Source organism: Seriola aureovittata, chromosome 15, assembly GCF_021018895.1.
Source record: "Seriola aureovittata isolate HTS-2021-v1 ecotype China chromosome 15, ASM2101889v1, whole genome shotgun sequence".
In the NCBI taxonomy this organism is placed as follows: Eukaryota; Metazoa; Chordata; class Actinopteri; order Carangiformes; family Carangidae; genus Seriola; species Seriola aureovittata.
Genome location: NC_079378.1, coordinates 20,568,212 through 20,594,046, shown reverse-complemented (window position 1 = coordinate 20,594,046; position 25,835 = coordinate 20,568,212). Strand labels below are relative to the sequence as shown.

Below are 25,835 nucleotides of genomic sequence, written 5' to 3'. Positions count from 1 at the left end.
CCTGTTAAATTATTCTCTTCTCTGCAGTGTGGCTCTTTAAAACCCCTTGATCTTAACTGAGTTGAATGCACAATACATCTGTAATCTGTCAGTTAGCAGGCCTGCCAATGGGGGCAGTGCGCCTCCACACTGACCTGTAATGCGGCGGAGGAAGCTGCTGGATGACATCATGGATTTTGATGAGTCGTTCTTCATCCGTCGCCGCTGATACGGCCTCCTTCAGAGTCAAAACACAGCAGAGGATGGGGATGAGATAGGGAAGGGGGGGTAAATAATGGGATGTATCACTGCATCAACATAAGCTACTTCACTTGTCATCCCAGGTTCATACTGCTACATGGAACATGGCGGGGGACACCAGTCCCCCCACCCACCCACCCCTCCTCTCCTCTCCCCTCCCCAGCTGCCATAACAACCAGCAAACATTTACTTCATCCTCAGAGACAGCTCTGTTTGGAGAAAGTTTTTATTCCAAGTCACACAGAGGGTGGTTTGCTGCATTTGTAATGACAGGGTGTGTCGGGTACAATGCTATTATTTTAGGGGTGTCACTGACTCACAGCTGAGATAAACTAAAAGAATTCCTACAAGATAAATTGGAGGAATTTACTTTCTTTCCTACAGAGCACAATTTTGCAAATCAATAATCAGTCACGCCCAATCAGTCTCCTTTGGGGCATCTGTATGCAAAACCGAAAGAGTCATGTGTCGCAATAGTCAACAGACGTGTTTCAACACATTAAATTGGAGTGTGAGAAGTGTGTGAGAAGTGCTTGCTGCTTTGCTTACAGAGAATTTCTCGTAGAGCTGGTAGGTGAGCAGGGGGTTGGGCAGCTCTCTGAAGTAGAGCTTACACAGCGAGCCAACACAGTGGATGTCCTGGATGTAAACATCTTTGGTCAGGTCGGGGATCTGCTCAGAGTCAAACTCGTGCCTGAGAAAGAAAGAAGGCGAAGGCAGAGGCAACAAACTTTAACCATCTCTGAAGAAAAACATCATTGTAAGGGCCGGTGTGATTTGATGGAGGGATACAAGACAGGAGAAGGGTCAAGCTGCATTTCACTGGTTTTGTAGAAGAAAAAAATATTGATATATAAAGAGACGTTCTTTCAAAAACATCTCCACATGTCCTGAAAATGACATTTACTTTCATTGAACTGAGACTGTAATTAGACTCTTGTAGAGCCCATTGGTGTGAGCTTACTCTATTAATTGTAGGTGACTTTTCAACATCTCTATGAACTATTCTCACAGCTGGACAATCAGGAGACACCATTTAGAGAGATTTTAGTGAGGATCAGTGAAATCGAAACACCCGACGCATGTGGTCATCTCCACATAAAAACCCTCCCCATCCCACATTTACACATAAACACTAAATTACCTTTATAATCTTCACAGCACAGAAGAAAAACAACAGCTCCTCACATGTACCCAGCACATGCTGCATTTTACAAGGCACAACGGCTGTAAAAGCTCCAGTTACCTAAGCACTTATGCTGGTATGACAACATTAAACAAAAAACACTGATGATGAGGAACAACTGTTTTTTTTTTCTTTTTCTTTTTTTACAGATGCAGTAATCTCACATGGAGCTCATGTTATCAACCATTGGATGAAGGCTACAGTGGGATAATATTTGTGAGCTCCTCCTGTAGCAAATGACATTTCCTGATAAACACTTGAATCAAGTTGTGTGCTGAGCTGTATTTTCTGGGCAGTGTGTGTGTGTGTGTGTGTGTGTGTGTGTGTGTGTGTTTGTGTCTCCTACCGCAATTTCTGGATATTTGAGGCGATTCCAGAGAGGCGGTAGATGCCGTCCACCACACCGTGTTTCTCGATGAACTCGGTGCAGCTCTTGAGGACCTGGGGCACTGTGAACACAAACAGCGTGTCATCACATAACACATCTCTCTCAGTCAATATTGGTCCAGTCTTCACTGAGCGCCCGGGGTCAAGAACAGGGTGGCTTTCCTCTCTGAAGTGTGTGCGCAGTGCGGTCAGGCTACAGTTCAGGGGCTTTTTGGACACGAGGCTGCAGACTCAGGAAGAATATTGACTGTGAATCACAAAACCTTTCTGTGCTTCTGGAAGGAAAAACACTTTTCTGAGGGTGGAAACATTTGAACCGTGTAAAGTGGAAAGAAATGAATCCTGAAGACTTTCAAAAAATATTACATTTCTTTACTGGCTGAAGTAAACAGTGAGATACCATGCTGTTTGTGAGTGAGGCAGCCAATCATGTACGATCGCCTTCAAAGCACAATGCCAGTGATTGTGTGTTTAGACCAAATAAAAAAAAAAAACTCACAACACAGAGCTGCTTCATTCTCCTTCACCAACCATGAATCATAAGAGGCATGTTATTTATCTGTGTGTGTGTGTGTGTGTGTGTGTGTGTGTGTGTGTCTGTGTGTGTGTGTGTGGGAGATAAAGACGGTGTGTCTAAGGAGGTTCCCAGGCCTCCCACAGCTCACACATCATTCAGATGATGACAGAGAGTGGGACACTCGCCGAAGCAGCTGTTCAGATGAATTCCTCACATAGCCAAAGAGAAAAGGAGGTCAGATCTGAGGAAACGAGTTGGCATTCTCCAGCTGAGGCGAGGACATTCAGGATGGATAAATCCTCTCCAAGTTCTTCACGTAGCAAGTTTTTGTTATGAGATTCTCTCACCACAAAGATACACAACATACTGAGTGTGGAATACGTCTCCAACACATAAAAAAATCATCCTCTTACACTCTAGTCAAAACAACAGTATTCAAACAGCTGCTTTCAGTGATGATCTGAATACCTTAAAATGTCCTTTTAAAAGTTCAGACTGACTTCAGTGCAGAGGGAAATAAAAATCTTTTGGCAGACTGACAACAAAAGCAGAGATGTGTAGGTTACTGATGGTTGGCTGTCGCCTCCTCTGACAGATGACGGTAGGACGTGGAAGTAATTCAGTCTCAAGGCAGCAGTCTGAAATTGGTTATGACAGAGGCTTTCAGGAGAAATAAAAGAGTTTACAAAGCGCTTCTGACCTCCAGAGTTTGCATGTGAAAGAGCTGTGCGGAGGAATTACATTAATTAAACACAGCATGAATTGCCCACTTATGATTTAAAGCATCAAATTAATCAAAACTCAGAGGAAATGCATCATTTAATAAAAATCTGAAACGTATGAAATTGTTAAGGTGGAATTCCAGCCAGCAAGGGTTGGCAGCTCACCATCAGCCCCATGTAGGCAGATCACTTGATCTTTAGCGCTTCCTCATCAGCACGACTGAAACATGAGGTTTTAATGGAGATTTGTTAAAGTACAATTTATTTCATGGAGCAGATGTTTGTGGCTTCTACTTTCTGTTTTCTCCCCAAAGTCTCAGTTTGTTGTTGAAGCATCTGATAACAGCACAAGAAAAAGTCTGGCTGCCTGTTTTTGGAGATTTAACTTATAGCTAATTTTACAGGATGAATGAAAATCCTTTACAGTGATAAATGCAAGTTTTGTAGTGAATTGTCACAGCATGTCCGCCTACAACCCTCATTCATCTATGCAGCAGCAGAGTTTCTGTGGTTAGCTCATAAACTATAAATCATAATTATTAACCATGTTTCTTTTACTCTACAGTTATCTTTTATTTCTCATAAGATACTGCAAGAGTCAGAACCTTGACTGTTTGACCCCGCAGTGTGAAAGAGTGGCTTATCTCTGCCTGTAAAGGTGAGGCAGGGTTTACAGAGGTCGAGGCTCTTGAAGGCGTGACTGCGATGCAGGATGGCCGACACAAAATGGACAGGATTCAGTCTGATCCCTGCTCTCTAATGTGCTGCTAAGATAAGAACCACTCACATCCATCCACATAAATAAATGGGTTTTCAAGTAAGTGCCAACATGAAGTGAAATGAAGTTACTGATCAAAGCTTAACAGCAGAGTAACATCATTACACTGGCTGGTAGCTGATGCTACAGTGTAATCGAGACACCATTATCCTCCCACTCTGTCACTGAGACCATCACATCAGCTTACCTGCCAGACGAGCTGCTGAGAGAGCCGGAAATCAGATTGTCTGCAGCAGATAAATGGAGACTTCACCCCTGGAACTTAATTACAACCAGGAAGTGCTTCTATTTATATACAGTATGTGGTGAATATTTGTTTTAAGGTCCATAATGAATTTCATCTGAAAATTATTATTAGCTCGTTAGAGTTATAAAGAAGGGAGGCAGGCGTGTTTGAGGAAAAGTTTCCCAATGAAATATGTTAAACATTCTTAATTCATAATTTGAATTTGAGCCTGAAGGATAAAGATCAAGATTAACTGAACCTGAAAAACTGCAGCATTTTATTATAATACAGTAAACTTTCATTAAACAGCTGGTATTCACAGAAAGACCGCATCAGCTAATAGTCAGGGGGACTATTACTTGTCTGCACACAGCCATGTCCTTGAGTGTTGTTGTGCAAACAATGGAGACTCCAGGAAGTCACTATATATAACACATCTATAAAACCACGTATGTACGGATTTAACAAACATCACATGTTAATTCGGTGAGCTTCAGAGGTGTTGCTAAGCAGACTTTTCTACCTTTGGACAGAGCCAAGCTAGCTGTTTCCCTGTTTCCAGTCTTTATGCTAAGCTAAGCTAATTGACAGGCATATTGGTATCAATCTGGACATCCAACTCTCTCCAAGTGAGAAAAATTATTATACTTCCCAAAATGTCAAATTGCTAAGCACCCAGAAAGACTTTTAATGTGAAAAATCTTTAAAGAAGAAAGAGGGCAATGTCTGGAACCGGTGCTATGGAATTACCATAATGATGAATTTATCAAGATAGACACGGAGGAAGTTTTGAGTTTGCATTAAGCAAGGAACAGGGGGAATTAGGAATCAAAGCCTGTCTATAATGTAAGACTGTAAGACGCATAAATTGATCCAGGAAGTAACTACTCTCAGGCGTGTGTATGTGAGTGTTTCTCACCATCGTGTCCTGAGTTGAGGAGATGTTCTCCCAGGTCGCAGCCGAACACCCTCTCCCGGAGGATGCCCCTCTGCTTCAGCTTCTGCTTGGTGGGTCTGGACTTCATGAAGGAGCGCAAGAAGGTGATCAGCTTCCCGTGCTTCTTAGACACTGAGGAACCATGGAAGGAAGGAAGGACAGATCTTAGGAACCCTTACACAGATGTTTACTACACTACAGTAAGTGTGGGTTTGACACTGGCTCAGCTTTCACACAAGCTTTACCCATGCACTAGAGTGAAACCCCATACAAGGTGCTCAACGTTGTCCCATTGTGCATTTCAGCTTCATTCTGATGCAAACCCTTCCTTTATGCATGTCTAGTTTCCTTGAAGCGAAAGCTTCGTTCTTAAATACCACCTCCCAGGCAACTACAAAGGAATTCTCCACATCCAACACCAGTATCCTCTGTCCCTCTTCAAAACAAGACAAAAAAAAGGAGTAGACCTACTTAAAAAACTCGACCCACATTAATCAGACACTCTGCCTGGGAAAGGGTCGTAAGCTTCTTAAACTACACACCAGTTATTTTCTCTGCTTTAGAGAGATGTGGAAGTGAATCAAACAATATGCATTTTTTGGAGGGAGGAACAATGGAGTCGGAGCCTTCACTCCAGACAATTGTTTGAAAAAAAAAAAAAAGGAAACCTCCCTGAAAATCACACAGTCAGCCACTGGTGAGATGACAGTAGCAGTGTTTTTCCACTCAGTCCTTTAACTTGACTGGGCTCTGCAGATGATGTGAATGTGATGATGAAAGCTTAAATTTTCCTTTAACTGAACAGTTAAAATCAGTTCTGGTTAACAGACCAATATTTTCTGATCTGAAAAAGCAGAAGCATTGTCATGTATCTAATGTCAGGTTAGATGTTACGTAGAAACACTGCTGCTCTCTGAAGATGAGTGAACAAAACAGGTTCATCACAAGGTTGAAAACCAATTATTTCACCGTCTTAATCCTACATTTACTGAGTTGAGTATTTAAGTATCTTTAAATAAAACCCTCTCTGTGAAGCTGAGGTTGCTACTAATCACCACATTTACAGGATCTTCTCCAGATCAACTCTTGAAGCATCGTCATCTGCCGTTCTCTCTGTTCTTCAAACCTGAAATCCACCGTAAAGCCTTTGATGTGGACCTAAGACATCACAAATAATGAATCAACGCCTCCGACAATCCTCTCTCGTCCTCTCCGTCTCTGTTCTCTCACCAGTGTATCAGTGGTCCGCCCTCAGCTTCTGTCACTGCTTCGCTGAAGACTCGTCTCGTCTTGGATCTCACCTTTTGTTTTTTTCTACCTGTCTCCCTTTGATCCTCTGTGGACACTTTACATCGTTCTGCCCTTCACACCGACTTTGACCAACAACTCTTCCTACTATTCAGTCACTCTGCAGTCTTCCACAGCACAACTACCCTTTCTGAACGTGGAGCTCTCAGCAGCCACGCGGCTCCTGAATCCAGGAATGTAGGAAATTACAGATGTGCAGATGGTCCCACTCTGGACAAAAGGTTTTTGCTTTGCTTAAGGTTTATTAATGAGGACACTATTGAAAATGTCCATTACCTATCCTATCTTCAGATCAGTGTGCTCTTTCAGCCACAACACATCTGGAACTTCACTAAATCTCTAAAACCAGAGAGCTCGCACCAACATCTTCTGTCTGAGGTGCTCAGGGCTAAAGTGGAAAAACTGCTGCGTCGCATCAGTTTTTATTTATATTCCAGGGCACATTGCTTTAACTGATTTTAAATACAGTCACGATCACAGCCCGTCCCTCCCCTTCCCCTTCCACTTCTCTCATGTGCTTCACAGACTTTGACTATATATTTTTACCTGCTCCGGCCTTCAGACCAAAATAAACACAAGAGGCTGCAGTTTAAAAGAAGAAAGCATTTACCATTCAATCAAATAAATAACTCGTCTTTGGAGAGATACGGTTACTCTATGCTGTCTGCTGCCAAGCTGAGCTCTAAAAGTAGGCCACTGCTTACCAAACCCCGCTCTCCAGAAACAAAAAAAAGCTGCGTTAAAGAAAGATACGGCTGCACGGTGTGTTTGAGAAGAATAAAAAAGTGTCGAGCGTGATGATTTGTCTGAAGTGATGAATTTAAGTAAGAATTATTCCAAGAACAGACGCTGTGCGAGACCCGGCCCCCCTCTCCCAAAGACCATTAGGTAAAAATTAATGAGAAGCTGCCTGTTTTGCATGCTGCATTTACACTGTGAAGGTAAAGTGTGTGCAGCAGACTTAATTGACAGTCTGTTCGAGTACATATTGGATAAAAACATCAAGACTGCTGTAAAACTAATAAGCTGACGGGAATGGAAAGTTACTTTGTAGTTGAATTAAGCTGCTCATTGTATTGGCAGAATACTAACTAATAAAAATATGTGCACACAATGAGAGTGCATGAGAACATGTTTCAGAAAAACTGAGGCGGTGGCGCTCATTACTTTTCATTCAGTTGCTCCTTTGAATCAAACACAAGCCAAGGAGCAGCAGAAACTGAACTGCAACAAAGTGTCAGGGTAAGATGGTTCACACTTGTTTCCATTCTTTGCATGTCTATCTTCCCACTAACCAGTCTGCGAGATCCTTTACTCACACCGTGTGTTCAACAGATCTAATCCATCAGTAAAATTCTCTTGGCGTCTGTTCAAAACTCACACACTAGTGTAAATGAACTCAGATAGATTTATAACCACCTCACTACTCAAAGTAAATAAATAAAGTCTGAAACACAGTTTTAAATCCAGAGTCTCTATGGTGTGCCGTTTTAATGAAGAAGCACAATCAACTCTGGATCAACAGGCGTGCTCTGAGCCAGCATCTGTAAACAGGACCCAGCGTTTCATGTCAGGGAAATGTGGAGCCAGAGTTCACCCCTCTGGGAGAAATTCCTCCTGCACTGCTGTATCCAGAGACAAAACCGCTGAGGCAGCTTTGTTTACTCACTGTTGAGGCATCAAAAAAAAAAAAAAAGGGCCATCAGTATCATGTAGGGGAGGGGGCGGAGCGGAGCGGAGCTGACTGTGCAACTGTGTTGGCTTACACCGACACGTCACTTCCATTGAAGAACCCAGACTGGCTGTAATAAGACGTGAGGAAGAGGAGCGCAGTGACAAGCATGACTCTCCAGAGCATGGACAGTCTCTCCCATCTGCTTACTATAAGGCAGATGACAGCCTGTGGGCTAGCAGCTCTTCAAGCACTGAAAAAGTCACTGGTAAAAGGCATTTAACTGAACATCGAGGCTGCTTCTTGTGACAATAATTAAAAGATTTATTGCTCTGGAGCGCAGTGATTTAGTTTTGTACTTTGACAAAGTTGGAAATCTTACACGCGATGCATTTGAAAAGAAATGGTTAAATTTGAAGCAGCATTCGCCAAGATATCCTGACCTTTAAACTCCAAAAATAATGGATCCTACATTTCCCACGATGCAACTGGATACTGTGAATCATTAGACCCTCTCTGCCTGGTAAACGCCCACAGCTTTCAAACTCCACACCAACAGTCTGTAACACAGGCTTTCTATTATCATTTTCTAGTATCAAGAACCATAAGCCTGATGACATCACTATGACATCATCAGGGTTATTATTTCACACTTGCTCCAGACACACAAAACACTTTATACAGCTGTTTTCACAGGCTGAGCAGGACTAACCAGGACAAGTAAACTGATTTTCTGTGGAGTGCCCCTTTAACACAAACAGCTGACAATGGTTGTGTAGAATATTATTGGATATTTCCAAAAATTGTCAAATCTGATGTCATATCTTTGGCATGTGGCACTCTAAAAGGTGGTGGGGGCTGAGATATTTACAGCTTGGGGAACAAGAGCCAGTAGTTAGTGCCTCGATAAAATCCAGACAGGGCAAAGTTAAATACAGAGGATGGTTACTGCCTGATGAACACTGACAGGTTTCAGTTCCAGCCCTTCACTATGTTTCTATGACGAGGCTTTTCCTTCAGAGAGCCCAGTGAGAGGCTGCGGGGGGCGAGGAGAAAAGAGGCCAAGCATTACAGCAGGAACAATTACAGATGTAATGGCAAACATCATGCTCTCTTTCCCCGCTCCAACCCCAAACCTCATTAAATTCAGTTAACACAGATTGGAGGAAAATTACTTCATAGCAACACAACAACGTCCTAAATTAAGAGCGGTGACACCACAGAGCCAATCAGCAGAGTTTATCCTGAGATATTTGATACAACTGCTCTGTGTGTCAGTGTTCCCTGAATACACATGCACATCTAGGCGTGACCGCGGCTCCTCAGGGCTTCACAATGGTCTCATCCCAGCTCGACTCAGCCTTTTCTCTCCAGCTAGACCCCCCCCCCTCCCACACACACACACACACACACACACACACACACACACACACACACAAAGCGGGAAATTCAAACTCCCCCTCCTGTTTGCTGTTGTAGTTTCAGGAAAACACTACATGGACGGGTTGGATATGATTTCAGCGTCAGTCTCAGAGATCCACATGATGAGAGAACAGGAGTTTTGTCTGGGATGTGATTTTTGTTTTTTTCTAAACAGATTAAATGTGTTTTAGCTGGGGTGGATCCTGCAAATTAAAGTTGAGTTTTTCTTTGCCAATACTGTGTCTGAAAATGTCTGCAGTTTTTCCAAATTTGCTGTCTGCCAACTTATCAATACTATTGCATTCACTTTGCATTTAAAAGACAAGTGACTAGGTACAAAATCCTTTCAATATTTTCAATATGGCTTTAACCACAATTAATCTTAACAAATCTTAGTGAGTTTCTCTGAGTAGCTGATCTTTTATATCCACTTAAGGGACTCAACAAGCATCATGTTATTGGTATCACTTCCAGATCGCTACCAATGAAAAAAGAATATTTGTCCATTGAGAGGCAGATACCACAGAGATAATGTTTCCATTTATCAAACTAACAGAACAATAACACTGCGTGGGAGACGCTGTGTTTACGCCCATTAAACACATCTCCTGTTGGTGTTTCTGGATGGAAGTTCACTGAGTAAACAACAAGCAGCTTCTGCCTTAAAGGCAGCCATGAGTGACAGTGACCTCTGCTTGGAAATAAGAGCTTATGTGTGCAAAGATAGTACGAGCAAAATGCCTTATTGTTCCAACTGTCAATGCACCACTGAACACAATTTCAGCAGAGGGAAGAGGGGACAGAGAGGGGACTGTCAGGCAAGGTTTGGCTTCATTTTCTGAGCAACTTAACTGTGGACTCTTAATGTGAGGAGCTACTTATAAATGTTTATACAGATGGTTCACACCTTTAAATCATCTTACAATATATTTCATGTTAAATAGACAAGTTATTAAATGCATTTCGAGGCTTTTCAACTATCTATGCTTTGTTTAACAGCCTATGATACTGTAATACAGGGACATATAAATATATCATAAATATATTACAAAGTTATGTAAAGAGAAAAAAAATCTGGAGTCACATGGGGAAGGAGCAATATTTTCCACTTCTTTAAGAGCTACGTAGGATCCTCTTCACACAGTTTGTGCCTCATGAAACACGATCCGTGTAACTGAAGGTTAACTCTTAAATATGTCCAGAGTAATTAAAAACAGACAGGCAATTCATGAGGGGATACTGATTCAAAAATCAATAAATAAACGTGTTTTCTTACCTTCGCTTCATAACGCTGGACCTGCCCGGAGGCTTTATGACAGGAATTCAAAAAAAGTCCAAAGTACAACTGTTCACTTGTGTTATGTCTTCGGCTGAACGGACACTTACAGAGACAAACCCGCGGTGAAACTTCATTTGAAAGCGACGAAGTCTGTTTAACCGAAGATGACTAAAGTGTAAAGTTTAGACAGACGCAGCACAGCAGCGGCGGACTTCCCTCTCTGCTCTGTCAGCCAGTCTCCACACAGACCTCCGCTCCCACGGATAGGTTTACAACCAGCAGCGTGCTGCCTTCACGTGCTTCCGGAAATATGATAATTACGCGCTGTCAACCTGATTCTAACAAAGCTGTGGGTGCTATTACAGCAATTCTTTTCATTTAGTCAAAATGAGGGAGTGGGTGGTTTTCTATTACAAAAAAATTACTTGATGCAATGCCTGCCCTGTCTATCTGATTTCTGAAAAACAAAAAGTATAAATACAAACTCATTTTACTTTCACGTTTAGCTCCAATAAACTCCCATGTCCATGATGTGAGGTTAAGTGCTGCAAAGCCTTGTTAAATTGTTGTGCTTCTGACCAGAAATAACAAAAGATGAAACACTTCACTGCTACTTTGTGCTGCAGTATTACATGCCAATGATTCAGTGTTTTTAATGTGCTTTCAAGTTCTCTTCAATTTAGCACAGTGCACCCCTGCCTCCTATTTACTGACTTGTCCATGTATAACATTTCAACATTTCCAACTGCATTTTAAGGAGGCACAGGAATTAAGCAGCCAAGATGGGACCTGGTGGTTTAACAGTGGAAAATGCTCTTTTAGATTGTGCACACACAGGCATCTAACAAGCAGCATATGACATATAGCATGGATGGCCTAGCGTTGACTGTGACTCAGCTCTCCCCTCTAAAGGGCCCTATGGCCCCCTGAAGACATTACCTTATTATTTCTTTAACTAGATTTGTCCCTAAGCAGACATGTTGAGTCAAAATAAAGTCAAACTAATTTGCTGTTGATCGAGAATCACAAGACTGCAGTAAGACTCTTCCACTGCATCCAATCTGTTCAACCTGACAAGCGTTTAAGACATTTCTTTGGCCTGCAGTACATTAACTACTGTGCTTGAGTACAATTTTGAGGTACTTGTATGGTAGTGTATATTTCCATTTTATGCTACTTTATACTCCTACAATTCAGAGGGAAATATTGTATTGTTTTTACTATTTGACCACTCAGAAGAAAGACTATTGTGTTTCAGATGTCTATGAGTTGTTAGCAGTTCATCCAAAGAGTGATTTCCCCTTTAAACTTCCCAGATGTTGATGACAACTTCGAGGTCCAAAGATGTTGTTTGCCTCCATCAACCAGTCAATTTGCAGTTTACATCCATGTCAGTTGAGACGTTGAAGGAATTTAATAAAAAGGTATTATGTGTAACTGGAGGTTATATTGAGAGAAACAAAAAACAGTCAATTTCCCTTGTATGTGTCCTTAGGCAATAAACCTGATTCTGATAGAGAACAAAGTTGTAGCCATGATATTAGACATTGCTTCAAAGACGGAGGCTGCTTCTTTTCAATTCTAAAACATGGAGGCTTCACACACACATCTTCAACCCAGCACCACAGGTTCAAAGCGGTCACAACCACCCCTTCTGTTCTTGAGTTACAGCGCTGAGTGATGGCCAGAAAAGTGTTTTTGCATAACATGACATTACAGTGACCATTAGGATATAACATGTAATCACTTCATCACTTTATCCTATTACAGATTTATGTGAAATGTTGTCATAAGTAGCATATGAATTCTTGGGTTATGGCCAAAATGGGTTTTATGAGGTCACAGTGACTTTGACCTTTTATCACCAAATTATAATCAGTTCATCCAAGTGAATGTTTCTGTCAAATCTGAAGAAATTCTCTGGCCGAGGCATAATTTGTGCAAACTTTGAGTCATCAAAGTCCAAATAATAAACAGAAATTTGTTCCTCTAACATTAATCATCTCCTGACCTCTCACAGATAAATGTTCGGAGGCCCGTAGGTTGGGAACCAACTACCTAACTGTTTATGAAGTAGTTACAATCAGGTCCAGCTTAAGCAGCTACAACAGTAAAATGGTACTTACACATTGATTCATCAGTGGTATCAATCCAATAATGCCACACATGTTTTCTGCAGATTGATTTTTTTTTATACTTATGACACTTTAAGTTTTGCTGATAATACTTTTGTACTTTTACTTAAGAAAAGACTTTAAATGCAGGAATTTAACTTGTAAAGGAGAATTTTTACATCATTAATTGGTGCTTTTACTTAAGCAAAGGACCTGAATACTTCTCCCACATGTATGTAATACCTTGCTCAATAAAATGCCTTATTTTTCCCCACAGTATCTGCACCAAATGTGTTCACTGAGGAAATTTACAAAGAAAATCAAACTAAATTCAACTCCACTGTGATTATTCTGTTCAGCATAGACCGTATGTCTCCTAAACTATGTCTCATACATTATGTCTCCTACACTATCACCAACAGACCAGAGACACTTGGGAGTATTAAACAGGGTGAAATGGTAACATCTGAAAGCACAGAGTGAAACCTACAGTATAACCATTTAATCCCACGAGTTGGATCTGTAATAGATGACATGGGACTGGGTAAACAAGATACTATGAGTATTTTCTCACTTCAAATTAATTTATCTATTTATATATTATATTTTAAGTACACTGTAATATGTAAATGAAATCATATGAATTCAACATTAGTGGCAGAAGATCAGTGGGATGTGTTCTGGTTGTCACTGACACAGCAGAGACAGTGAAGCAGCAGGTGGAGGTTGCCTTTGGGAGAAGGAAAGCGCCAGTCACAGATATACAGGAAACAGTGAGCTCCGGCCCTGATGTCATACAACATAACAGAGAACAGCTTTATGTTAGATTAACTTATCATACAGCTGTTGGTTTGCATGGATGTGAATAATCTATTTCACTGCTGCGATATGGAGATAATGAGAAGGTGTATTTTGCAGCTGCGTGCTAAATTCAATGTAGTAATAAGTGCAGAACACGGTGCTGTCTCAAGCATGAACGTGGCCTGTACACTTTACAACAAAACATTTGATGCGATAACTTGTTTAGGTAATGACACACTAAAGCCATGGCTCACGATAAAGATGCAAAGGTGTAATGCAGCTGTTGAGAGCCCGCTGCAGGGAGCAAAGGTCTAAAAAATTATCTTTGTGCTTTACGCACTCAATCAAATGCAGCCTCCCACTAACAAAGGTGTGGTCTACAATAACAGCCTCTTATTGAAGCTCCAGAGCAACACGCTACACAAGGGACCTCGTATAGTTTCACAGCACCAGGAAATGACTGGAGATCCTGAGGAACAGGAGGACAAATCTTACTCTGTCTCACACATTCTCTCCCCATTTCCCTTCCCCTCTCCCTCACATAACCAGCTGTCTTGGCTCATATGTGCTTACAGCTGCCCCAATCTCTGGTCCCCAGACATGACGAAGGCCTGCATGGAAGGGTGGAGGAGGAGGGGGGCTCTACATCTGGCTTAGTAACTGGTAGGTCTACTGGGTCGTCTGGGGAGGAAAGAAGACTGACTGACACTTTTTATTCAAAGCTCACAGCTCTTTGTTTTCATATTGATGTTGACAAAAGAGCATTTTTACTGCGAAGAGAGCAGATTCTCTTCCCAGCTTCAACTACCAGACAGCACAAGAACAGGGATCGAAGGACTGATAACTTCTAGTTTCTCTGGCCTTCTTTTTTAACAGGAGCAGTGCAGCATGTAACAATTTCCATGGTTTTACTGGGAAGCAGCAAAGGTTAGTGGTGAGCAGAGTGGATCTGAGCAGAACAGGAATATTTTTCCACTGCTGTGCGGCTCCCTGCAGGAATGTGCTCTTTCAGTAACCATGGAGAGGGAGACAGAGATTCTTACTGTTGCAGGACAAAGCTTAGCGCTCAATGGATGGGTTTACAGGCCCCCTCATTGTAAAAGGATTAAATAAATCAAGGCCGGTCGAGACCTAGCACCACGGCACCCCTGCCGTGGCCTTTCAGCTCTGACCAAACAGACACACACAAACACAACTGGCCTTCATCTAGACACAGGGTACATTCTGCCGCTTTGAGAAATGCTGTAGTAACCTGGCTCACCCCTGAAGTCATTTGCATACACCTTGAAGGGGCCACGACAAAAAGCAGAACAGGCGGCTGAGGGGATGTGATTGTTCTACTTTGAAAAGGAGCTTTGAAAAGCATTGTTTCCTCACCACGCCCAAAACTTTTGAATACTGTATTTTTTTTCTTTTACAGACAGATGCCATGTACAATGGACTCAGGGACATCCATTCTGACAAATCTGAAACACGTCCACAACACAGCAGTTTGATAAGAAGAATTATATAATGAAAAAAAAAAACGTATAAGTGACAAATTTAAAAGGAATAGGAAACATAACACAGACATTTTCTTATAGGAATTAATAGGAATTCAAGTAATATAAAGTTAACACACAAACACACACACACTGGACACACATGCTCTACTATTACTGCACAACCAGTGTCTAAAGTCTCACTGGTGAACCACCAGTGTAGAGATAATGTGGATTAGTGTGTTAAAGGTCACAGACAGGACAGTTTATTCAGTTTGTGAAAGCTTCTCTAATGCAACAACAGAAATGTGTGAAAAGAGTGAAGCTACATCCCAAGCTATATTCCCAATTTAAAGCTACAGACTAGTCATGTTAGAGTCACACAGTGCAACTACATCACTCGGGGGTGTGGAGTTAGTTTTTGGTTAAAAGGGGGGGGGGGGGGTGGCAGTGCAACACACCGAGGGGCTTTTGTCTACCTGAACTTAGGCTGTAGTGGTTTAGCGGGTCGGCCACCCATGCATTGTCCTGTATTACACTCTCCATCTCCAAGTCTGCATGCGGCCCGATGGACAGATGGACCAAGAGACAGATGAGCGGATGGATGATGGAGACATGAGAGAATCAGCAGAGGGAGAGAAGCACTTCAAGTTAGAGAACAGAGCAACTGTGAACTTTGGGACCGTGAGGTCAGAAGCTTTGCATATAAACTGGTATGTGAGACAGTGTACAGATAAAATATATGCAAATGAAGCGGACCCAATAATAGAAACACTGTATTCATCAGTAAAACAAGTCTTTTTAAATGTGAGAACTTAATTTAACCTTTACGTTATAATCCTTAAGATTTTAAAACCCTATTTTTCTTACTATTTATGGGTACGTTCTGACATTTACAGTCTATGTAGCAGTTTTTATTGTTAGTGGCTGACTATGTTGTTCCCTTGTGAAAGTCAAACTGCCTGTGTAAGCATGGGGGACTGACAGGAAATGACACAGCCTTTAATCCAGTGTTACTGATTCTAATTTTCACCCACTGATATCAGCCTCACTGTTTACTGTTCACTCTCCCAACACCAGCCATGCTAAGCCAACATTTCCTACTGCTGCTAGTTCACATTAAAGGCTTTCCAATGGCAAACACAGGGTGGTGAGCGCTGACCGTGACTGCTCATCAAAAAAACATCTACAAAACAGGAGGATGGTCTTTTTTGGCCAGTTTTAATTATATCAAGGAGTAATGGGGTAAGAAGGAGCAGCCACAGTGAGCTGTTATATTAGATGAAGTGCTGCAGGAGACAGGCCGCACACCTCCAACGTCTCAGCATGATAACAGACTCCTGTATTCTGCTGATGTGTGGAAAACTACTTGCACTATGTGCAGCATGAAAACAGACGGTAGTTCCTCATGTCATGATGGAAAAGTTATGCGAGGAGTGTTTGCTGTAGTATTAAACCACACTTGCTGTTACTAGCAGCAGCCACTAGTGTCGCCAAATCAACCAGGACTAAAATCTGTAAGGATTATAATTTCAGCTACAATCACCAAAACTCTGATGTACAAAATGTGATAAGTGTGTGTGTGTGTGTGTGTGTGTGTGACTGGGTGAAGCTGGGGTGAGTGGATGGGGTGGATGAAGTGTGTATACCAACACGCACAGGGGGGGAAGAGACTCCAAGAAGCAGGCTGCAGGCCAGAGCAGGGGGAGGCTGAGGCAGAGGAGTCACAGTCAAATGCAACAAATCAAGACACATGCTAACACAACTGTACATCCCTGTGCATTTAGACAACAACAGTGTTAAAAGATACACTCAGGCAGTGGAGAACGAGCAGCGCAGTTCTGACACAGAAACAGGCAGTAACAGCATTACACCTCAGACCCTGTTGAGACCTGGAATTAACATGCGTCTTCAGTGATCCAATCGCAAGTGGTCAGCTCTAAGTACGTCAGTTCACACCTGGTTTTAAAATGCGTCTCCAGAGACCACTTGTGATTGAACCTCAGTTTATATACAAATATACAAATAAAAAAACAACAGGTATGTGTTGTTGTTTTTAGCAATCCGACAGATGGGTCTGTTGTCAATGTGTTTTTGTGTGTGTGTGTGTCTGTGTGTGAGAGAGAGAGTAAGAGTGAGAGAGAGACAGAGAGAGAGAGAGCAAGGCATGGAAGGGATGAGCGAATCATTGCTCAATACGGTTTTATTCATTTGAAATTGTGAAATATTTCCGGTTCATGATGAAACTGTGTTGGGACTAATCAGACTGTGGCGGAGGACGTCAGTAGAGTGGGCGGTCCTTCACTGTGTCCCAGACCACCTCCCAATGTGGTCTGAGTGATCGGATCTCAAATGCGTCCTCGATGCGTCTTGTGTGCGTTCACACGTGATGCGACGCATGTTAACACCAGGTCTAAACAGGGCCCTAGTTATTTGTTCGTAACTAAAACCAGGATCTGCTCATTCACAGAGTTACATGTTAATATTACTGATAACAGAGAATCTGCAGGATCTGAAAACCAAATATTAGACTTTGGTTATTACTTTGTAGAATATAAGACTAAAAATGGGCTGCTCAAGAGAAAGACAATATCTTTTAGCTGTACTCAGGATGTTTAGATAACATACCTGACCTGTGGATACTCTGGGACAAAAAAAAAAAAGAAAAAAAAAAAAGAAGACATGCAAAAAAAACAAACAAAAACAGCAACAAGCATTAAAACATTGCTGAGGAGCAGGGGAGTGGACAGGCAGATTAAGTCAAGCCTTGGGCAGTGGAGTGTGTGTGTGCACTGCAAGAGTTAACTCTATACCGCAAGATGCATTTCTGATCAGTCACACAGTCTGAGAGGCTCAAAAACTTGACTGGCGTGTCAGATAAAATGGGTGTGCAAACAGCACCCGAAACCCTGCACATATAATGACACCCCCCTCGCCCATAATTGTGGATCTTGTGGGGTTGGTGTTTTGTTTTTCTTTTTCGCTGTGTCATCACTTCATCCAGATCCTGGAGCCTCGGAGGCTTTTCAATGGTCGGGAACCCTGGTGTCCAGTCGGACAGCGGCGACAGTAAGTCACACTGGTTCGCAGTCGGTGTTTGGATTGGAGGATGTGACATGGATTCATACGGCACTGCGAGGTTTGATCAAAAGAATTTGCTCGGAGCAACATGATGTGAGCTGCAGTGTGTGATTCAGTGTGTGTGAAGGTGCGGGAGATGTTTAAGTTTAGCCTCAAGTTCTACACCGCAGCTGCTGAACGTTGTTAAATGCTCTATTTTTTGGTTCAAAGGGAGTTTAGGTTATTCGTTTGCCTTTGACGCTCTTGGGAGCGTGCTAAAGAGCTTATCTGTTTGCTCTAGACGGCTATAGATTAGCACAGTTATTTGCAGTGGATTTGCATAGTGCTGAGTCAATATAACACGATTAGTGGGCTATTTCAGGGGATGATGTGTTAGAATTATGTGTTTTATTTCACTGTAACATGCTCATATGTTGAAGTTGTATCTGTGTACTGATGTGTATATATTATAAAACAGGTACAGACCTCTAACAGGGCTTTGTGTGTTGAACCAAGAGTTTTGGACATAATGCAAAAATGGTGTAGGGATATTATACTGGAAATCTACTATACAGAAGATCCAGTTACACACGCACTCGCACACACACACACACACAAAACCATCATCACAGACCTAACCACTATCTGAAAAGGCGGCCATATCAGTGAGAGATTAGCTGCCATCAATGATAACTTCCTTCCAACACATTTCCTGTGAATGGTTTGAAGAGGAGGAGGAGGAGGAGGAGGAGGAGGAGTACCTGGTTTTGGCACAGAGTTGGTCATGGACTGCGGCACTTTATCGTTTATGAGCTCCACGCACTCGCTGGGAAAGAAGCCGACCTGGACAGAGAGCAGCAGTGAGACAGGCAGGTGAGTTTGGAGGACGTACAATCAGATTCAGATAATAAAATGAAGACTGAGAAAACAGACAACACGGTATCTGTGGAGGTCACATCAGTCATGTGATATTGGGATCAGAAGCACTGTGACAAAGATGACATTTTGGGACTTGGTTCGGACATTTACTGATCGGGCGTTATGGAAATGACCACATCACTGTCATGTGAGTATGTGTTCGGATCCTCTGCTAAAAGAGAGCACAGACAGGGCCTGTTCAGCTGTGCTAGACTGTGGAGGAGTTGGGAAATGTCAAACTGCCTGAATCTGTTGACATTTTTCAGAATTTTATTTTATTAAGCATTTTATTATTTTACATATATTTCCTTGCCACCAATTCAGATTAATTAAATTTCTTTGCTCTGGCTTAATAAAGTTTTATAGTAAGTTTACAGATACTCCTACACCAATGCTTTGTTTTCTCTGCATATGTGTAATATAAGTATCTGTGTACCTGCTCCTCTTGTGAAAAAAAAACTCTGGTGCCGCTGTGGTTTTTCTTTAAAGACTTAAATTGTAGAGTACAGGCCAGTGGCACAAACACACACCACCTTTGACATCACTGATTGACCACCTCCTAGTGGAGAGAGGCGGTACTGCAGGTGTATTTGTGTCACTGCTCATTTGTTGTTCCCAAGCACATGCCCTGTTTGAGCTTCAGTCTGCATTTAGTGCGATCTTAAAAGTGCGGATCTGATATAAATAACAGCCATGTGTCCAAGCTGCAGGCGACCAATGGGCCCACAGTCGACATGAAAAACAGGCTCTCCGAGTCTCTGTGTGATGAGCAGGAGAAGCTCTGTAAATCCAGAGGAGGGCAGTGGTCTCCAGCCACTGAGAACGTGTCTGAGCTACAACTGATCTGACCAGTGAGTGCCCGCCGGCTGCCATGCTGCCAGTGAGTCTGGATGGCAGGACAGCTTCTTGGAGGAACAGAGCCAAAACACACAGGAGGAGAGGGGGAGCCGGTCAGAGGAGATTCAGCCAGACATCAGCTAAAAAACCTGGATTTGTTGTGGCACTGCAAACGATTCTGACTGTGGAACCTCTACAGTGAAGTTTAGGTTTTGCTGTTGTTTTTGTGTTTGTTGTTTGTTTAATGACAGTTGAGACAGTCATGCATTTACATAGCTGTAAATATTCGCCCTCATGCTTTATGCCTCAGTACACACAGGGCCAGATTTACTAAGAAAATGATGCAACACAAATGTGTGCTGCAGTTTCCATTCCATTTGTGGCCCTAATCTACATGTATTTACCTCCTGATTTAGTGAGGGAGCAGCTCATTACGCTGTCAGCTCCTGGGACTGCTGGGATCTGTCTGACATCATCAAGCTCCGGAAAGAAATGATAGTGTTCACTGTCACTATTTCACAAAATATTACTCCTAAAAGAGCAATATCATAATCTTTACGTCTAATTATTAACTCATTAGGATTCACAGGAAACAATAGAGAGAGCCCTGACAGGATGGATTGGATTGTTAATCGTCTACAGTTTGTCTTTTCAGTACAGTCCTCCCAGACAATGTTTGAGCTGAAGTGGACAGATAATAACACATGATGACTTTGTATATGAAACTAAAGACACTATAATTTTGGTAGATACACACAACTCAGACTACTGTAACCTCAAGTAACCTTCAGATAAACTAAAGAATCATTTTCTTTCACAAAATGAGGTTTTGATATCCATAAGAAGATATATTTCTGGTTTTAAGAACCAAAAACCATCTCAATATAGTTTTACTTCTCCTCTCTCAGGCTGCTGTTTGGAGCTCTGGTAACAACAGGTCAGTGAGCCAATTAGAAGAGAGGAAGCTCTGAGCCTATATTCTGTGACATCACAAAGTTACAGAAGTCCTGACGGCTCATTTTAAAGCTCAGTGAGCACTTTGATACTCTCAAAGTATTAATATAAAACCTAGACCTGCTTTATAATCAAAAAATCTCACATTGGACATCTTCCTTTATACAATATGGGACCTTTGAGGCACGTCAAGAAGGGATTTCTTCATGGTCAGTGTGACAGGATGACCGATTACAACAAGAAAAAACTGTTTCATTGTCCACTGTGGGCATGTGAGTACTGCTTTAAGACAGACTTGATAAACTGCTAATCTGTCACTGAATGCACACAAACCATAAGACCGGGTCCACCGTTGCTGTTACAGTAATCAGATATTGTGTTCGTTAATAATTGCTCCAGTTTTTAACTATATACAGAATATAGGCCAAATTTGAATTTATGTTTCTTTTCATTACTACAGGCTTCTGGCTTGTGTACAGTCACTTCCATCTGCGCTGTATTTACGCTTGGTGTCCTCCTGTCATTTGTTGTCTCTTAAATGCATTTGGAATGAGGAGAGAGGCGCACCTTGCAAACACTCACAAATTGTGATTTGTGTTAAATGCACTGCATGTGTGTGTGGCAGAGTGCATCAAATCTGCGCCTGAAAACCTGGACCAAAAGCCGAAGGTCAGGGTCAGACCAACTTCAGCTCTGTGAAAAACACATGGTCCTCTCTAGCATTTTATGGAGCCAGGGTGGTGGTGCAGTGGGGGTGCCAACAAAGGGGCTGGAGGGCTCCAGCAAAACAAAACAAAAAAGCCCCCAAAAAAACACATGCTCATGCAGTGGAAAAAAAACTATATATGACTTAAATAACACTACAACGTCACTATAAAAGATTTACCCCGAGATCATTGTGATGAAGGATAGAAATTGCTGCAGCTGTGGTAACTTTCCAGGGCTGTAAAATCCTTTCTGTGAGTCTTATAAACCTCTGTGCACCACGCTGGCGTCTGATAAGCCTTTAAAAGCATTAATCTGTTTCTCCAACTGGACTCTCTGGGTTGTATTTCACTGTCTCACGGGTACCTTTAACAACACGCTCCACCGGTGCAGCCCCCTGTGTTGTTTTAATGCGGAGTGCCCGCTCAGTAAATCTGGTCCTGGTATTTTGAACATATTTGTTTGGGTGTAGCCTTCGCACAGAAACATAAAGTGGACATAATGTTTTCATCCATTATTATTCCAATGGACAGACTATTAATTTTACAGCTCACTTTGACAGCTTTCTTGTGGCATCTAATTAATTGAATTAATACTTTCATAATTTATTTCAGTTACAAGTGAACAAATACATGATTCTGAGAGCTGAAACTGGGAGAACCTAAAGTCCTGAACGCCACATGTTTCAGTGTGTTACAGGACGGCACTGAAGACCCTGTAGGAATATAAATCAGTTCAGCATCACAGGGAGAGGCACACACACCCTGTAATCTGCTCAAAGGCTTCACATAAAACAGGATTTGTAACTTGCTTTGTCTTTCAGCAAACTCGAGAGTGTTTGAAAACTGCTCTACAAAGCAGCGCTCTGTCCTTGTCCTTGAAATACCTCAAGTTCAGCTCGATCAAAAGTTTACAGTCAGGGGAAAAAACAGAGGGAGAGAAAACGTGTGTGCATACGTGTGTGTGTGTCTGTGTGTTTTTGCCCTGGGGCTGCAAGTGTCTTTTTTTTTTTGTGAGCTGTGTACCTGAAAGCCGTGCTTGCCCCTCCACCATGTGGTGTCTTCTTTAGGGGGCATGTCAATCACTGACACAATATCTCCAACCTGCAGAGAGCAACAAATGGAGGGAAAGATAGTAGATTAAAGACGTGTCTGAATGGCCAGCAAGGCTTTGATTTCTAATCGCAACAGCATAAATTCAGCAGGGATCGTTCTGAGCGAGCTGATCTGTTTGGACTGTGATGTCTAAAAATGCATTCAGCTACCCGTTTACTCACGGTGAATATTTGCATTGAAAAAGACAGCTTTATTACTCCTTCAGTTCTTCGTCTCCTTTCGTGTCTTATTGTTTGTCAAGTTCAATGTTATGAAATCTTTATGCAGCAAGTAACAACAGATGAGGAAATATCTGTGAGGAATCTTAATGGATTCCCAGAACAGCTGGAGACACAGAGAGAGTGTTGATGTTGTTGTTGTCACCTCGAAGGACAGCTCGTCAGACGCCTGAGCGATGTAGCGCTTGATGACGTGGGCGGCAGCAATAGCTGGCACATTGATGGACGATTCTTCATGGACCAACAGATGATTCCCCTTATTGTCAACCTGATACACACACACACACACACACACACACACACACACACACACACACACACACACACACACACACACACACACACACACACACACACACAGACAAGACTTACATGTCATTTCATCAGTGGCAGATCACAAATTATTATGGGAGCTGGACAAAATACAGAACAATGACATGAGGATGAATGAGTGAAATCATCCTGCAATGAAAAAAGCTATCTTGGTGAAGTGTTTGAGACAATGCAATTTAACATGGTTCCAATACAGAGCCAGAGTTTATAGCTATTGTTAATTTCTGTCTCTAGTTGGGCTTTACATGTACAGTGTAATTAAAATAGTCAGTTTTCATTATCATTAAAATTAAAATACACTATAAATTACTGTACTGAAATCCATTGGTTGTGATGTACAGTCTTAAAAAACAGACGACAAGAGCAAAACAAAAGAACAAAACAAGCTGACAAAAAAGTCAAAGTGCATAATATTCTGTTTTTACTGAGGTTGTCAGATGTTGAATAAACCTGACATTTATTCCTGAGGTCGTTTTAAGTGCTGTTAAAGAAACGTTTGAGTGACACGAGCTAATAAACACAAAAGTCGACCCATGTCTGTCTCTGTCTTTCAAACAAGACACAGGTCACAGATAGAAACACCTGGATGAGAACTAGTTAGTCTGCATCTGCACAAACATCAGTGTTAAACTACTGAATAATATAAACCCATGTGCTGTGAATGGGTTGCTGCAGTGTTTACACAGAAGAAGCAGCACTTGCAGGATTTCTTTAAGCATTTCATGAAAAGAAAATTCAGCACAACTCTTTTTCTACCTACTTATTCAAGTATTCCTGCAGTGGAGAAGAATTAATTAATAGGATGGCTGGGAGTTGCCACCAATATCTACTACAGGGTTCTGCTAATCCTACAGTAATACTTGGTATTATTGCACTGTATTTCTAGGTATCCTGCAGAAATAGAAACCCTTATTAATCTTTAACAGCAAAGCAGAACACTGTATGTCTTTTTGTTTCGGTCATTGTTTGTCTAAGTTAACTTATTTGTTGATCCAGTTCTGCTGTTTCCAACATGTCATCAGGATTTTATAGACGTTTCTCTTTTCTGTGTGACTCGGCAGGGTTTCACAACACAGCTCCGGCAGTTCTTTAACTAGAAAAGCAGACCTCACTGTTTTTCCTTTCACACACTGTGCAGGAGCATTAATGAATATGTCTTTTCTTTAATTCATCTGTAGATGAAACCTTTCTAAGGCAGAAGCCTGACAACTTTAAAGTGATACTGTGCAATTTTTGCAAACAAAAGCTGGCAGATCCCCTCATTAAAGCTTCGTCTTCACAACTGAAATATATGCACGTGTCAGTGTACACCTTGAAGCCAGAGAACATGTCAGCCTTACCTCCATCCATGTGAGGGCGGGCCCACAGTTGATCTTGTTGTCAGCGATGGCTGAGAGCCGGGAGAGGTAAGCTAACAACATCTGGGAAACTGACTAACATGGAACAAAACACAGACAGGCCAGTTAGACTCATTATACTGGCCTCAGATTTAATATCAATTATTATATCATTATTATGCATTTAGTACTATGATCATTACTAATGCACTGAATAGTAAACTTAGCTGTTAAAAACAAGTAACTTCAGTTAAAGATGAACGTGAACTGTGTTGGTAATCACAGATAAAAGTCTCTGGCTCCTTTTTTTATGTGTTTGTTGAGGGACAGAGGCAGATAATTGGGCAGCTACAGTAAACCACTTGAAATGACATTTGCGGCTATGACTTCATATTACAAGGGAAGTTTACTTTTATAGTTTTTGGTGCCACACATCTCAGTTGAGCTGACGCTGACATTAAAACTCTACTGAGAAAAAGGGGTGGGATGTAAACTTCAGCTCCTGTGGCTGACATCTAAACCTGCAGGTAAATAAAATCCAAACCTCAGGTCCCAACAATGAATCCTCTAAATGCAGCTTTGTAAAGCTACTACTCTGAAAGTGTCCACAGACAATTACCAATTTGGTTTGATGCCTCTGCTTTCTTTTTAGAGCCTCAATCTGACCATAACGTTTTCACTGGCTAAGAAAACCTTTCGCAGACTGAGGAGGAAATGACTGGCAAAATATCAAATGGTGCATTCCCAAGAAATAAGCCGTGTAGATCATATTGGATATCAAAGCGCAGCGACTAGAGGAGCTTTTATCTAGAAAACTGATACCTTGTTATCTTGTATTTTAAGGTGTGTAGGCAGCAAATGTTATTTTTCATTTAATTCAGGGACTGAGTATACACTGGGGGGTTCAGTGGAAGCATAAACAGAGTGTGTGAGAGGTTCCCCAAACCTAAAAATAAAGATGAATTTTGCCTGTGGTCAGGTGAAGGCTAAAAGTTAATTCATTTCAAGTTAAAATGTGAAGATAATTCAATCTAAATCTTTTGGATCATTTTGCTTTCAGGCCTTAAATGTGTGTGTGCAGATGTGTGTTTTGAGTGTTCACCTCTGACTGATCGGTCAGACTGTCCAATCGAGGCAGCTCAGGTAGCTGTGAGAAGCGTCGGTCGTAGATGCAGAGGTGCAGGTGTTTGTCCAGGACACGGAAATCCTCATAGCTGCGCTTCACAATCCAGCTGCGACCCTTCACAACCACAACAAAAATTTGAGTGCAACCAGCAAGGAAACAATG

At 41.8% G+C, this 25,835-nt stretch overlaps 1 protein-coding gene across 6 annotated transcripts in view; it reads right to left on the bottom strand.

Annotated features, from left to right (window-relative positions):
- The window catches only part of arhgap32b (Rho GTPase activating protein 32b), a 113,629-nt gene that overhangs the window by 8,462 nt on the left and 79,332 nt on the right, over positions 1–25,835 (bottom strand). For 3 of the 6 annotated variants that reach the window (XM_056398146.1, XM_056398149.1, XM_056398150.1), the window contains 11 exons: positions 25,650–25,787; positions 24,551–24,643; positions 23,023–23,145; positions 22,570–22,647; positions 18,892–18,973; positions 16,730–16,780; positions 15,550–15,624; positions 4,976–5,125; positions 1,773–1,875; positions 790–934; positions 135–217 (listed from right to left, as the gene is read on the bottom strand). In XM_056398146.1, coding sequence (XP_056254121.1) covers positions 135–217; positions 790–934; positions 1,773–1,875; positions 4,976–5,125; positions 15,550–15,624; positions 16,730–16,780; positions 18,892–18,973; positions 22,570–22,647; positions 23,023–23,145; positions 24,551–24,643; positions 25,650–25,787 — 1,121 coding nt within the window. Of the gene's footprint in view, positions 1–134; positions 218–789; positions 935–1,772; positions 1,876–4,975; positions 5,126–10,671; positions 11,002–15,549; positions 15,625–16,729; positions 16,781–18,891; positions 18,974–22,569; positions 22,648–23,022; positions 23,146–24,550; positions 24,644–25,649; positions 25,788–25,835 lie in introns of those variants that run through there. The other 3 variants (XM_056398147.1, XM_056398148.1, XM_056398151.1) reach the window with 3 other exon arrangements.